General features: G+C 43.2%; 1 protein-coding gene across 1 annotated transcript in view; it reads right to left on the reverse strand.

Moving 5' to 3' along the window:
• Positions 1-4: 4 nt before the first annotated feature.
• The window catches only part of LOC130911336 (A disintegrin and metalloproteinase with thrombospondin motifs 12-like), a gene marked incomplete at its 3' end in the record, with an annotated part of 56481 nt that continues 40804 nt past the window's right edge, over positions 5-15681 (reverse strand). The window contains exons 6-24 of the mRNA XM_057829219.1: positions 14158-14348; positions 13977-14060; positions 13778-13902; positions 13544-13693; positions 12636-12779; positions 11521-11665; positions 11359-11451; positions 11152-11297; positions 10908-11077; positions 10489-10622; positions 10215-10335; positions 3240-3484; positions 2959-3100; positions 2402-2528; positions 2112-2322; positions 1093-2040; positions 359-511; positions 123-299; positions 5-55 (exon numbers count right to left, since the gene is read on the reverse strand). Coding sequence (XP_057685202.1) covers positions 5-55; positions 123-299; positions 359-511; positions 1093-2040; positions 2112-2322; positions 2402-2528; positions 2959-3100; positions 3240-3484; positions 10215-10335; positions 10489-10622; positions 10908-11077; positions 11152-11297; positions 11359-11451; positions 11521-11665; positions 12636-12779; positions 13544-13693; positions 13778-13902; positions 13977-14060; positions 14158-14348 — 3557 coding nt within the window. The remainder of the gene's footprint in view (positions 56-122; positions 300-358; positions 512-1092; positions 2041-2111; positions 2323-2401; positions 2529-2958; positions 3101-3239; positions 3485-10214; positions 10336-10488; positions 10623-10907; positions 11078-11151; positions 11298-11358; positions 11452-11520; positions 11666-12635; positions 12780-13543; positions 13694-13777; positions 13903-13976; positions 14061-14157; positions 14349-15681) is intronic.

The following is a 15681-nucleotide window of genomic DNA, read 5'->3' on the forward strand; positions in this document are numbered from 1 at the left end:
GCACCGGACAGTACACTAGCCGCTCACGCATTCCCTCACCGCAGCTCCCGGAGCACTGAAGTAGATAGGAAGATTTTTCTTGAGAAGGCCGTACCAAGAATTAAGAGAGCAAAGATTTTTACCGGGCCCCAGGGTGACACACTCCAGTTCGAGCAAGCCTTTTGAGGGCAGGTCAAAGTGCTGACGGGTTTGCTGGACACTGCCTGACAATGGAAGGGACGTAGAGGACGATGATTCTGGGTATCCACACACTGGATATCCCGATACCTCTTTCCCACCACAGCACATATTTCTGGACACTGTGGACATTCGCAGTTCAAACTCATTGACAGATGACTTATTCGAGGACGTGTGTTACCTTGCTCCAGCTGCCACTTTGCCAGGTGGCACATGGCTGAAGATGACAGGTGCGAGCAGGTTCAGGTTTCTTGATACTGACACAGTCTTCATCCTTCTGGGAACTGCATGTTACAGTCCTCCATATTGCTCCAATTCCACATGTGGTTGAGCACTGCTTAGGGACACAACGTCATGTTTGATTTTCAAACAATGTATGCTCAGGCAACAGATTACATTTGTCACTTTAGTCATCTTTTTTTTTTTTTTTTTTACTGTACACCTTTGACATAGCGTATCTAATGTTTTTAGAAAATACATACAGTATATTAGTGAACAATCATTTTCTGAAACCCGGAAAGATATTTACACTATAATTGGCAAGAATCTGTCTGTCTGTGACGCTTCTTTCTGAAAATAGGACTCGCATAATTGTCAAATATGCTTGGGGAGAATGTTGGCTAAAAGAGCAAAAGGTTATATACTATAGATACATTTTTAAAATGTTGGTCAATGAATGGTCTCATGATGAATAGAAATATATTGAATAGAAATATATGTTTTTTGCATTGGGTTTTGTGGTAAAACTTAAAAACGCAGGTTTTATGACTGCAAAACGTCAGTACGATATTATAACAAATATGGATTGTGGCCAGCCTGAAAACATAGGGGGTGTTGTTAAGGGCTTGGAATACTGTGGCATTCAAAAATGTATTATTTAGATGATGTATAATGATCCTAACATTTCGCACCCACCTCACTCCAGTTTCCTACAAGCCAGAACACATCCATGTTGACTGCCTCATTTTTGTCCGGAGCGGGATGGGGAGCCGATTTATTCTGGCTCTTGGAATGGTTACCTTTGGACCGGATGGAGGTTTTTTTTGCCGAGACATTTTTCTTGGTTGTCAAAGCAGGCTTTTTCGTTTTAATAACCTTTATTGTGGTCTGGGGCCATGATGCAGTGCTAAGGTTCGTTGAGGGAGCTTGTGTTGTGTGGAGGCCGCTTTTGGGTGGAACCAAATGTGACTTCAACATGGGAGTAGTTAGAGGAATGCCATGCATCCTGTGGGTGTATGGAGTGATGCGAAGAGTGCTGTGATGACTGATCTTGGCAGTAGCATGTGTGGTAAAGGAGGATGTGGTGGCTTCTATGGTTGTGTGCAAGCCAGAGCCACTTGTTTGTAAACTGGGTGTGATGATTACTTGCGGCACTGATGTGGTTGATTTAAGAGGACTTTTCAACCAAGTAGTACTGACGTCCAGGTCAATGATCCCCTCCTCTTCTCGTGCCCTGTCTTCTGTGATGTAGTCATAACCAGGAACGCTCATTACCACGTTGGGTGTGCTTCCATCTTCGGTGTCCATTCCCTCTTCTGTTTCTGTTTTTAATTCACAAGGATCTTCATGATTCAGGGGAGGGATTTTAGCGGTTGAATATGTAGTGGTAGTTGTAGCTGTGGCTGAGGTACTTGTGGGAGTCCTGGGTGTAGAGGAAGTCTGAGTTGTGTTTCTCTTTGGAGGGTAAACACGACGGTATTTAGGAGGAGGCCCAGGTCGACGCTGAAGACTCGAACTGGGGCAGCTATGCAGAGCGCAAAGTGATCGGGTGCGTGGTTTGGTAACGAGGTCGCAGGTTTTTTGGGGTGCTAATGCACATGTCACTGTACGAGAGCGAACACCTCCCCCACATGTCACTGGACACTAGACAGAAGAATAAAGAAAGATTGTGATGTGGTCAAAAGGCAATGAAATTTCCTAAAAGTAAGACTTACTTCTTCCCAAACTCCAACAACCCAGTCCTGTCCGCATGGTACATCCCTGTTACACGGTACAACAGGTTTGGGTTTCAGGAGATGCTTGCACTCCACAGGATGGAGCACCCTTTCCTCACTCAACACCGTGCGGACACAGAGCACCGTGCGCGTTCTCAAGCCTTCCGATCCACAGGCGGCAGTGCACTGTTGCCAGCCTCCGACCCACCATCTGAAGATGAAGGGAAATTAAAACTGTGCAAAGACTGTTGAGAACACGACACTAAACAAGAGGATTTGATTGAACAAACCTGGCAGGGCAATCCATGTTCTTGCACTTCCTATGTCTGTCTTCTGGACGCATCTCTGGGTCACAGAGAGATTCATCCACAACGCCCACATCAATCTCAAAGCACCGTGCAGGCTGGTGTTGTTCACCTAAGACCGACAGACAGACAGACAGACAGACAGACAGTTATGAGGTCTATTGTCTAATTTAACCTTTAAAAAATAATGTATTTTCTAATTTAGCCTTTGAAAAGAATAATCACAATCCTCTTACTAGTAGATAAGTGATGCAAAACAAAGCTAGACAAAAAAACAATACCAGCACCAGGCCATGCATCACCCTGCACCCTGAGTTTCTGTGATACATGCCTGGATCCAGTATTGTTTACACTATAGATCCAGAATTGATATCAGATCTGGATGAAGATCTAAAATTGTAGATCATACAGAAATATTTACCTAAATATGCCCATTTCCATTATACTGATGCTAAATAGCTGTCAAACAACACCTTTGTTCTGATGTTTACTGGTTGAAACACACTACTCGTAAACAAATGTATATTAAACAGAGGATGAACCTAATCCACAGGTGGTGCTGCAGTCAGTCCATGCGCCATGTTTCCACTTGTACACGGATTTGATGACCTCATTTCCTGTCTCTTTGCTTTTCTTAATAGTGTACTCATACTTAAGGCCAGGGTTCTTTTCCTGAAACAACAGCTGGACAATCGCAGAGACTATGGTGAAAAGAATCAGGCAGGGATCTTTGTCAATTCACTAGCAGAACAGATGCTAAGCTGTGATTTGAAATGGCAGTTCTTAAAAACTTTAAAAAAGTAGTTTCTCTGAATGGGCATACCTGGAGTATGACCGGCTCTTTGGTGGGTCCAGGTGCAGTAAGGTTCTCCATGTTCCCATCACGTTCATAATAGAAGGTGGTCCCACCGGCTTGGTACTCCCCATTCCATTGGATGATATAGTTGCCGTTGAGGAAGTAGTCTTCTGATCCTTGTCTCCTCAGAGCCAGGAAATTACCTGCCTCTTCAGTTTCCTTCACCAGGATGTCCCGGGCCCCCTCAGGTATCACCCCCACATCCACGTAGCCTGCAAGAGATGGGAGGTGGGGCGTCGGAGTCACAGCAAGGTGGGAGATGGCCCACCACGGCTGCTGGTGTACGCATATCCAGGCTACCACAGCTTCTCTCTGATCTTTAATAGAGGGTGGGCGCAGTCTGCGGGGCTGGTTGGCATGTGTGTGTTCGGCGTGGGGGGCACTGCCCTGTCTCTGCTTTTTATTGTCTGTAGGTGGGGGAGGAGGGGGCCGTAATGGCGGAGGAGTAAGCAACTGTGAGTGGCTCTGTGGAGTTTAATGATGTTTGTGGGAAGGTGTGTGTCTTTCTGTGTTTGTGCTGCCGAGGAGGGTTAGACTTATGTCTAGACTTTTTGAAGTGTTACACATCTGGCTGGTTATCTGGGAAGGATGCTGTGCCTGACAAAGGAGGTAGAGAACATAGGCATGAGGGATCATCTTTATCCCTTAATGGCCTTTTTAGCTTGCATGCTGCCTTTGCACAACGTAGATAGAGCTATACTTGATTTCTATTGTGGAAAAAATAGATTTACTAGCCTGTTAATTATCCTGTTTCCTGGGGTTCATTAAAGGGTCAACATTGTCCATAGTCGTGAATATGAAAGTTTTTTGGTTTTTTTTGTCGTTATAGTTGTATGCATAGGTGCTTGGCAACTTAAGCCCCAAATTATTTAAGCATGTCGGGCTCTATTTTTATATCCCACGCAGGTTGAAACTTGTGTGTGATGGCCCTGGCCGTTTAACTGATGTTTGTTGTTGTGAAACAGATATGTTAGTATGGGGAATTGGAACAGTTCCATTTCGGGCACCATTGCATAACGTATATTTACATTGTCCACTAGTCGTCGGCCCTGTAAAGGTCGCCGTGCGTGAGCAGTTACCTTTTGACGGGGTTCATGTTATTTTGGGAAACGATCTAGCGGGACAAAGTTTTCCCAGTCCTAGAAGTTAGCAATAACACTGTATGTGAGTCGGTGCTGTCCATTTCTGAGGGCGCCCCAAAATTATTCCCGTCATGTGTGGTGACAAGAGCACAAGTGCACAAAATGGCGGATGCCGAATCCTCTATTCCTCTGTGTGGAGGGTACGTCGGCAGTGCCAAAGTTATCTGACTATAAAGTTAAGAGTGCTGAGCTGCTACCTGGTGGAATTGAATTGAAATTTGATGTGGACAGTGATACTTTCATGAGTCTTAAGTTCGTGTTTGAAAGCAGCTGCCTTGCCTGCCTCCGCCTCGCCCATGACGCAGTCGCTAGTCATTTGGGGATTCGTAAAATGTATGACAAAATTCTGTTATTTTTTTGGGGCCTGGTTTGAAATCCACTGTTGTAAAATTTTGTCACTCATGACATGTGTGCCAAGTTAGTGGAAGGCCTAACCAGGTTATTCCTCCAGCTCCCTTGCAGCCCATTATCGTTATGGGGGGCCTTTTGAAACCCGTACCATTGATTGTGTGGGTCCCCTTCCTAAAACAAAGGCGGGGCCACCAAAACCTGCTGACATTAATGTGCACGCCCACTCGACCAAAAAGCGGCCCTATCATTGTTATTGGCCCTCCAACATTTTGAAGTTTACTTGGGGTCAAGCCCACAACTGATAGCAGTGTATACTGACCATAACCCCTCAGTGTTTCTCGGACAAATTCGTAACAACAACCAGCGGCTAATGCGGTGCTTCGTGTTGATTCAGGACTTCAACCTGGACATTCGTCACGAGAAAGGTACCGACAATGTAATTGCTGATGCTCTATCCCGAGCACACGCCCCTGTTAATTAGGACCCATGTGCACGGCTATTACAGGGGGTATATGGGTTTTTTTTGGAGGTGGGGGTGTTGGCTCTGGCCGTTTAATTGTTGTTTTGTTTTGTTTGAGACATCGCCAGTCAGCTTATGGCCTCCGCCAGCTGGTTCCTTCCCCTCCCACCGTGGCGTACGCTGAGCAACATTAAATGGGCAGATGACGTGGCTACGGAGGGAGGTCTCCAAACTTCAAATATCAGCCGCTGTCAACGGTGAGCAAGGTTGCATTTGACAGCCGTCACATAACTCCTCGGCAGCTGCTTTTGCTCGCCGTACATCCACTTTAGCATTCCATCTAGAGTTTGTTACATTTCCACGTTTTGGTGAGGTCTTTTGTGTTTTGCCATTATTATATCATTTTTGTTCGACACTGTACATAAGAGCACGAAGCAGTAAGAGGAAGCTGCCACTCGTTTTCTCCTGTTTTGTTTATGGTAGGGAGCCAGGGTAGTGGCTGTCTTTTTGTTGTTTCCTTTTTTTTTTAAATCAGGGTTTAGTTAGCGGGTGGGGTTTAAGTGTAGATTCGTTTTATTTGTTGTTTTGGTCTGGGCTTAACCTGTGGCCTATACTACGAAGCCAGTTTTCTGGCTTAGCAGGGTAACTTCGAGAGTAACTTCATCACGTCCGACCTAAATTCGCAGCTAAGCGAGACTACGAAAGGTGGATATGTTGGAACCAAGAAGTGTTGCCATGGCAACACACGCCACACGCCAAACCTGGTCGTCTCAGAGTTAGATCTTGCTTAACCCCAGAATTCTAATTAACCACGCAATAATTAAACACTCCTCCGCGGACGTGTCCTCCTGACAATGACAGTGTACCTGGACGACCCATACGACATTGGCGCGCGGATTGTGAGGGGCTCTCTTCGGAGTGCACGGGTTTTTGGAGACCGCCAGAATCCGCTGGCGTACCCGGAAGATGTTCTCCATGAAAGATTTTCAGCTGAGGGAATTCTTTACCTGTGCCAACTGATCGAGGCGGACATCACTATAATGTAACCCGCCGAAGTCAGGCCCTCACAAACGGGCAGATTGTGTGCCTCTCCGTGCGCTCTTTCGCCAGGGACAATATATGCTTTCCAATGGTGATGCTGAATATCTGCGTAAGAACACTGTATGCCGTGCGATTCGAAGTGGGGTATGGAAACGCTTCAAATTGATCGTTGAAATTGCTGAATGTAAACGAATGCGGAGCTTTGCTCTCATATACAAGAAATATATTTAACGAACTTTTCCAGCGTTATTTCGTTGTGTAAATGAGTTAATAATAACCATAGAAATATGTAGACTATTTAAACATTGAGAAAACTTGCGTTTTTTTTCTGCCAACTCGAAGAGATTAAATTAAATGTCAAATCCACTGATAGGACAGACGCACAAATATAAAAGATATAAATGTTTATTGAATACTCATCTTACAGTCTTGTTTAACTGTGAAAATTCGTTACAAAAGACGGGCTTTAATTCACGCAACAACGCATGGCATCCCCGCATTTCCTTCTTCTACTGAGTCCTCACAAAGATAACATAAAATTATGGAGGGGGGGGGGGTCGGTTCGTTCTCGGGCCTGCAAATAAAGTTAATTGATTGGGCTCGGGTCGGGCTTGATTTTTTTAGGCCCAAACTAAGGAAAAAAAAAAAAAAAAACAGTCATACAGTCAATGGGACTAAACATACAATTATCCTGCTTCATGTGATGATGTGCCATAAATTATTTCTTACTGTTAACGTACCAAATCTTATTTTATTGTCCTGACAGCAGGCTTTATTTCTTTGCATGGACATAAGTAAACTGGCATATTGACGCATTCACAAATCACACGATCTGTAAATTCGCTGTCAACAGACCCGTTGCGTTCTACTCGCTGAAACGGTGTTTGATTTCGCGGTGAGGGTGGATTTTAATTCCTCATAACTCCGTATGATCATCGCGCATTCCTCCTCCATGAAGTAAGGTGCCCGTGCCATCGTCACAAGTAGTGTTTGACTCTGGTCTCCGCCCCCTTTCATGTGAACGCGCAGTAACTCTGACTGGGTTGACACAGGTTCGACTAATCAACCTCATAATCAGCGTCGTAGCACCGACTGACCACAAACTAGACAACCAGGTTTTGTCAACTCCGGTTATCCTCTGGTAAACTGGATTACTTCTGGGGAGGTTGAACTCAGTTCGTAGTATAGGCCACTGAAGGCAAGCTTCTTCTGTTGATGAAATTTTGTATTCACTGTTTGTTGTGATTTGGATGTGTAAATAAATTGTGTCAACTTGTAAACTCGTGGCTCGATTTATGTTGCGTCCTTAGCGAGCCTTCTATTGGGACGTGACATTGTGCGTTTTCTGTGGTCTAGGCAGGGGTGAAAGTAGGCCAGAACGGTCAGGAACACAGTTCCAGTATAAGATTCAGGGCCGGAACGCAGTTCCGATATAAGATTCAGGGCCAGAATGGTACACGGTGCTTTGATTCCAAAAATATGACGGCAACTGTCAAAACGCTATGTAAAAAAAAAAAAAATGCTTAGATGCCACACATGCATTTCATTTCCAAGAAGAAAACAATCTACCAACATCAGATTACATACACAAGTGTTAACAACAAGCATAATAGAGTGCTTGTGTCACGTAATCTGTTTCCACCAATATTTATTATTTACTTTATTCCACGGACGGCATGGCCTTTTCCCCAGCTGTGCAGTTATCTGAGTCTGATGTTGATGAGTCACGTCAATGTGCGAATGCACGCAGCAAAACAAAATGCCTGGACTCATTTATCCGTTTAATTGGCTGACATGTGATCAGCAGAGATACTGTAGTTAGCTCTGATTGGTTCAAATGTGCATGTTTTCTTGAACAACAACAACAACAAAAAAAGGTTTTCGAATTGATGCGACAAAAAAGGGCAATGCAACATAAAATGGATCAAATCTTTAAAAGCAAGGAAAGAGTTGAGGAGGCTTATTTATCATATTTAGTTTTATTTGCTCTGATGGGGAGGTTCCGAACATCTTAGCTGCCAATGTGCACTTTGGACTTATATTTTTTCATTTATCTTAGGCTACTTATTCATTTCCTTATGATTTAAAAAAGTCAATGTTTGCAAGATCTTCAAAATATATTCAATTTCACTCTGCGTAATATAAGTCATTTGGATTTATTTTTCTAAATGTATGGTACAAATATCTTTATTATGAAAAAAAAAAGAAAGAAAGCAAAAGTAAATGTTTACATTAACTTCAATTTTAATATACATCCTAAGTTCTTAAGTAATTAAAATGAGATTTGGCATTTAGTATGTGAGGAAATGAGGGAAAATAAAAATTAGGAGATGTAGGTTGGGGTTATTGCTGTTTTTGTTAACTTTTATTTTGCAAATCATTGAAAAAATAAAATTTTGAATGAAAAATCAGTTTTTGCATGTGTTATAGAAATAACTGTGCCAAAACACTTTTCTTTGCATTTCAGTTGTTTTAGGAGGTTTGACCCACAAAATGAAAATAAATAAATAAATAAATGATTAAACTAAATAAACATAAAAAAATAATCAATAAATTTCTGGCTCCGTGGCAACCTTCACGTCGGGGAGTTCCGGCAAGAAATTCTAGCCACTTTCACCCCTTGGTCTAGACCAGTGCTTTTCAATTATTTTCTGTTACGCCCCCCCAAGGAAGACGTAAATGTTTCGCGCCCCCCCCCCAAACTCTGCTGTCACTGTAAATAGTATCATTTGTTTATAATATTACTATTATAAGTACGCCTCTGCCTCACATTTGTTTTTTCTATTAGGGAAAATAACAGATCAACTTATAAAGTATAACTTTATTAACATTGTTTTGTTTGTAACAGAAAAGACAACGCGCATCAATTTGCCTGAATTAAAAATAAATAAATTTAAAAAATCACATCCAAACTGTAAAAATACACTCAAGGTACATTTTTTGACCATTTGATACTGAAAAATAAAATCAGTAAATAATAACAAATTCAAATTGATTATAAACATTAACTCATGAGGACAATATGCCAAAAAATTTGACCGAAAAAACAAAACTGAATATAAGAAGAAGAAAAAAAGTGTCATTGGACAGAAGAAGTTTTTATTTTCGCTGCTCCCAGTGTCACCTCCAGTTTGCAATGATGAGGGGTTATATTGCACCGAGCATGCTAACAGTGCTCACTGATATAACACTGACAAAGCGGGACGATTGTTGGCAATATTTGGCACGTTTTCGCTGAAAAACAACCAAGCGGCTTATCAATGAGATTGGGGTCTAATGTCTTTAAGTGGCGTCTTACTTGATTTGGCTTCCGGCTGTCCGCTATAATCATTTTTAGACACAGTAAACAGTGGTCTTTCCTCGTCTACCACTGTATTAAATGTCAAAGCCAAAAGGCAACCGGCCCAAAAAAAGCGCATTCTCGGCGGCCGAGGGAGAACCGTAGATGAGGGCGGGCGTCGTGATGATCCCAAGCCGAAAATGGCACTTCTCGGGCGGTCACGTGAGAACCGGAGAAGACAGTGGGTCGCTGCGTGAGTCTGGCCGGAAAACGGCTTTTGAAAACAGCGCACAGCTCTCCAGCTCTTCATGAGTTTCTTCTGTGTGCTCTTGCTTACTTCAAAAACACTGTGCGCACTTTGAAAATGAGAGCGCCACTGCCACCAACTGAGTGGATGTGCAAGTACACTTTATTGTAGTACGGCAAAAAAAACAACATGTTCCCCGAGGTCACACGCGCCACCCCTGGCATCGTTCTGCGCCCCCCTGGGGGGGCGCGCCCCACTATTTGAGAAGTACTGGTCTAGACCAAGTTTTGTCTGCTTCTGCCTTTTGTCGTACTTTAGGAGTGAACGTTAACAATTTCTTGTAGAGCCTAACAACAGTCAGTTCTGCATTCCCTTTGAATGTGGCGCTGCTCATTCTTGCTATGATATGCAATGCACTCACCAAAGCCTTCTCCCTTCTCAAATGACTTGTAGACTGTCTTGCAACTAGTGCCATCACCCAAGCACACGCCACAACGATCCTCCACTGCGTTTGAGTCGATACCATAATCACAGCCCACCTCCTTGGACAAAAAATGCATACATTATACACGTCGGCTCAAACTCATAACAGTAAGAAAAAAAAATACTCTGTGAATCTGTAGTAATGGTGCAAGGTGTTTCATAAATTGCTATACCTCCCCAGTCTCTCTGAGTCTCTTACCCAGCCACACTACCTTGCACACTCCGTTGACGCAGATGTTTCTGGAGTTGTTGTTCATGAAGCACGGGGTTCCATCAGTCACAGTGTCGAGCATTTTCTCTGAAAAGTACTCTGTGTCGGGCCTGCAGTGAAGCTCGCAGGGGTTCACTGCAGAAAGGAAATGACCTTTTCATGTATATTACATGTGTTTTTCATGAATATAGAGACAAAAGTAGACAGCAGTGTGAATAATTGTGCCCTGCGATTTGCTAGCAATTGGCTAACACCCTGTTGTTAACGTATTTCATGAGCGCTAAAAATGAATTAAGAGTCCAAAAGAGGTGAATATGCCCATGCTAGAATAGTTTTAAGGTATGGGTATTCCATTGTAAATGCTGCCCCCTAGTGGAAAGAACACAGACAGCAGACACAGAAACCTCTGCAAGTACTTACTGGGGTTAGCCACAGGAATCCACTTGTAGAGCTCGTTATGGTAGGGCACAGAATCAAACTCGCTGCATAGCATCTCTCTAAAAGTTGGACTGTCCTTCTGGCAGGGTCTTGTGTTACATGTCCGATAGCGCTTCCTCTCCCCGGTGCAGTACTTCCCCCCGAACTCTGGCCTGTGGGCAACAAAGTATTTCATAGAGCACAGACTTTGAACTATGAACATAGATTGTGTCAAATAAGCCCTTACTTGGGGTCATTACACTCTCTCTCTGCTGACTGAACCCCTGTTCCACAAGTCCTGGAGCAATGAGACCATGTTGTCCATTGTCCCCAGCCTCCATTGACCGTCTCGGGAAGTTTGCCCACAATTACACACTCGCCTGAGATACACCACTGAAAGCACATGACACCTGGTTATGAGAGGACAAAAACAAGTCAGCTTCGCCTCTTATACCTTCTCTGGTCCACAGCGAGTCCCGTCAATAGGCGAGTCCAGTTTGGAGCGACAAGAGCCATTCACAGAGCACCAAAGAATCTGGCAAATGTTCTAAATAATGACAAAAGTAAATTTAATGACTGCAGGTCACTTTCAAATGGACCACGTTGCGATACTCACATCCACCTCATGGCAGAATGTGGCGTTGGGCCCGTACTGGAGCTGGCACTGGTGGTGCGGGGTGTAACGAACACCGAGGCGTGCCAAAGGGGTGGTCAGATCTCTTTTGGAAGGCCGATCATCCAGACAGAAACCCCAACCGCGACTGCCAGAAAGAACAGTATGATGGTGTACAACATTTTGACACTAAGAGACCTAACAAGACGGACACTTCTTGTAGTCCTTCTTGTAGGTACCTCCTCCATGTTCACTAATGACAATAACTTCTCTACAACCATCAACAATGTACGTATCTCTCATTCCACTCAGGTTAAGAGGTTAGGTGTCATCCTCGACAGCACGCTCTCCTTCCGCTGTCATATTAACAATATCAGCAGATCAGCCTACTTCCACCTTTGAAATATTTCTCGCCACTTCCCTTCTCTCACTCTCCACCGCTTCCAATCTCTTTTGCAGTCTAATCACCTCCCGGCTTGATTATTGTAACTCACTGCTCTTTAGTCTCCCAAATAAGTCCCTCCAGAAACTGCAGCTCCTCCAAAACTCAGCAGCACCCCTCATCACGGGAACCCCCACCACAAACATCATACCCACCCTACGTCAACTTCACTGGCTCCCAGTTAAAGAATTAAGTCCAAGATCCTCCTCATTAGCTTCAAAGCACTTCATGGCCCTGCCGCAGCCTATTTATGAAATCTCCTCTGTATTAACACCGCAACCGTTCACTTTGCTCTTCTTCTACCCTCCACCTTTTTCTGTCCCTCATGTCTGTCTCACAACTTTTGGTTCGAGAGCGTTTAGTCACTGTGACCCCCAACTCTGGGACTCCTTATCCCCTGACCTTCGCAACGTATCAGCTCTTTCTTTTTTCAAATCCCGACTCAAAACACATCTGTTTAATCTTTCTTACCCAACTTGACCTTTAGCTCTGTTTTGTTTTAACACTTTTATCCGTCTTTTAATCTGTGTTTATTAATTTTAATCTGGTGTCTCTTGCAGAGTGTCCTTGGGTGTTTTGAAAGGTACTTGAAATTAAATGCATTATTATTATTATTATCAATACTTATTTGGCTGTAGGGTCAGAAAATGAGGCAAGAATGTGAATAGCCCCTCACTCAAGGAAGCGTGTGATGTAGTCTTTGGAGCAGGACGACCAAGTGAGAGGCGAACTGTCGTACATCAGCTGTCTGGACATGATGAAGGGGTGCCTCCCTCCAACCTCGCAGTCGTTCCCTTGGCCATCGTGATGGATTCCAAAGCTGCGCTTAACCACAACCGACAATCAGAGCCACAGTTTGTGTAGTTTATCAGAGTTTTTTTTCATACGCTCATTTCAATAGTAGTAAACATTATTTCTCATGCTATTTGGCATTCTATGCCAAATACCTCATTGAGTGTGCCTTTAAACCTATAGCCTTGAATTTCAGGTTTTTGTGAGATTAAAAAAAAAATGCGATTAAGATTAATAACACCAAAACTTTTCAAATGTTCAAGTACCGGTAGGCTTTTCCCTATTATTGTGAGCTTTCTAGGAGAAACGTAAAGGTTTTAAACTCACACTAACTGCTATTTGGAACAGTGAATTTTGACTGAAGCCCCAGTTCCAGCCACAAAAAAAAATTCTCCAAAGCCACCATCATACACAGCACGTCTTAAGGGGGACTGTGCATACACAGCACAACCTTGGTTTTAAAAAACATGAATGACAAACTTGAATACTGTGAATATAGATATATATATACATATAAAGTGTCAATTTTTGCGGTACTATTTTGAAATACAGACAATGTAAAAAGATGTGCACCTTGTATTTGAATTGTTGGTTTGGTAAAAATATGGGGACATATGAAGAATGTTAATTGTCTAATTTGTTGAAGTGGGAATAATATGAATAACAATCAAATGGAATGGGAAATACATGACGCTTTTGTTGTTATTATGGTTTAGCACCGAAAAAGAGGCTGGAATAATTAATTTTTGGGGGGACGCATTCACACAATAAACATAACCCACAAATTCACACCTATGACCCATCTCGTGGGCGATTGTGAATGCCACCGGTAAACCTGAATCCTCATTAATGTTGCAACTTCGGTGCGGTTGACACATGCCAGAAAGATGAGACAGGCCCAAGGTCTCGCAGGGTTGGTTCATTCCAGCGCAGATGTCCTTCCTGGGAGTTCAAACACAAACCGAGGAACATTTGACTCTTAACGGTTTTAACATACTTTGTACTTTGTACTTGTGTATTTCTTGCCTAGTAACCAACACAGCCAGGTCATGATGGGCGGGGTGCGTGTCACTCTGTGGATTTAAATTCTTCTGCCAGGCACAGAAGCTAGACAGAGTGGTGTCTGCATGGTGGACAATCTTTAGGTCTTTCTGTGTGGTCAATATTCAGAGCATAATGATTTTTTTGTTTAGTTTTTCTTTTATACACACATCAGTGTCTATACCTCTTCCCCCTGTAGTAGAATCAGACGAACCAGGAGGACATGGATAGCGTTCCCAATGCTGGCATCATGGAAGATGCCGGCCACCTAGTAAATACACGTAGATCAGAGAAAATATTATGGAAACCTTGACTTTTTCATTGCTTCTGTAAAAATAGCTAAGTCACTTGAGGTCAAAGCTCACCATATTCATGATGGTGAAAATGTAGGACTCCACATTATCGCTTCCGTGGTATTCGATGAGCTTGGAATCGGCAACCACCATGGTCTCCACCCAGCGCTCTCTGCTGACTGAGCGCCGGGGCCGGGACCGGGTTGAACCCTGATCCATCTCCCACTCCTCCCGCTCTCTTTCTTGCTGCACTGAGTCGGCATCTGAGGAAGAGATGTAGTAAAGTTCTTGACAGTGATTTTCTCAGCAGGCGTTTTTAATTGTCATTATTGATGAACCAGAAGGGGAATGAGTTTGCCTTTGTTTCTTTGGGCAGTTATTACGGGGAGACAGATTTCAGCATTTAGCCAAATAAAACCTGTTTTAACTTTCCTCCTTCTTTTGTACTACTGTAATATTCGGACTATAAGCAGGGTTTAATATATAATAATATATAAACATTGTGGTGCACAGCCACAACAAAATAAAAGGCGCCACGCCTTGCATAAGAGATGTTTTTCTTTAAGGCATTTTCAAACTAGCAGTAGCCTAGTGTGAAGGGTTCAGCAGCAACCTATTCATTTTGTATTGTAATGTCCATAACTTCGCGCGGTCCCCTAAAGACGAGCTGTGCCGCAAAGGGAAGCGAGAAGGAGAACGGGCAAGATAGCGAGAGAAAGTGGTCACATGTCCGGCAACCCGGTGTTATTTTGTTATTGTTTTTCTTTATTATTGTTGCCACAATAAAGTGGGTAAGCCAATACCGACTCCTCTCCTTCTTCCCCCCATCCTGGGCATTACAGTATTTTGGATCGGACTTTTCGGCGAAAGTGAGTGGTGGACGGCCGTCTTGGACATAACGGCAAGTTTGAATGAATTTGCGCCGAGAGGCGGGGCCCAAAATAGAGCCTTGCTCTATTTCAGAGCGCCGCCGCGCTAACGTCAACAACGCATTCAATAGCAGAGGGGTAGGCGTTCTTAAATCTGTGCTATCAGGCTGTTTCGGTAGACGGATATACGCAATCTTGGCTGACGAAACCTTGAAAAATGCGCTTTTTTTCAAGTTTCACGAGCTCTGGGACACTCGAAAAATGGCTCTCATACCTCTCCTAGCTAAGCTAAATGGTACCTCGATGCGAAATGTTTTAAATAGATCTTTGTTATTGTTCTAAAATTTGGAAAAAAAAAAAAAAAAAAAAAACGACACGGTGAGGCTGTCCGACTCCGATGCAGCCCCACCACTACAGCTTAAAAAAATCCTTGCGGAAACCTGATAAGACACTACTTTTTTCCCTCATTTTGAATCCTGCGGCTTATTTGTTGATTTGGGTTAATAGGTAACACTTTATTTGACAGCTTGTCATAAGCAGAGGTGGGTAGAGTTTTAGTCAAGTAAGAGTAGCGTTACTTCAAAATAATATTACTCAAAGTAAAAGTAGTCGTCCAAAAAATGTACTCAAGTACACGTAGAAAAGTATTTGGTAAAAAGAATACTCAAGTAATGAGTAACGTTGTGAGTAACTACTTTTATATATATATATGTATATCAGGAATGGG

Source organism: Corythoichthys intestinalis, unplaced genomic scaffold, assembly GCF_030265065.1.
Source record: "Corythoichthys intestinalis isolate RoL2023-P3 unplaced genomic scaffold, ASM3026506v1 HiC_scaffold_28, whole genome shotgun sequence".
Taxonomy (NCBI): Eukaryota; Metazoa; Chordata; class Actinopteri; order Syngnathiformes; family Syngnathidae; genus Corythoichthys; species Corythoichthys intestinalis.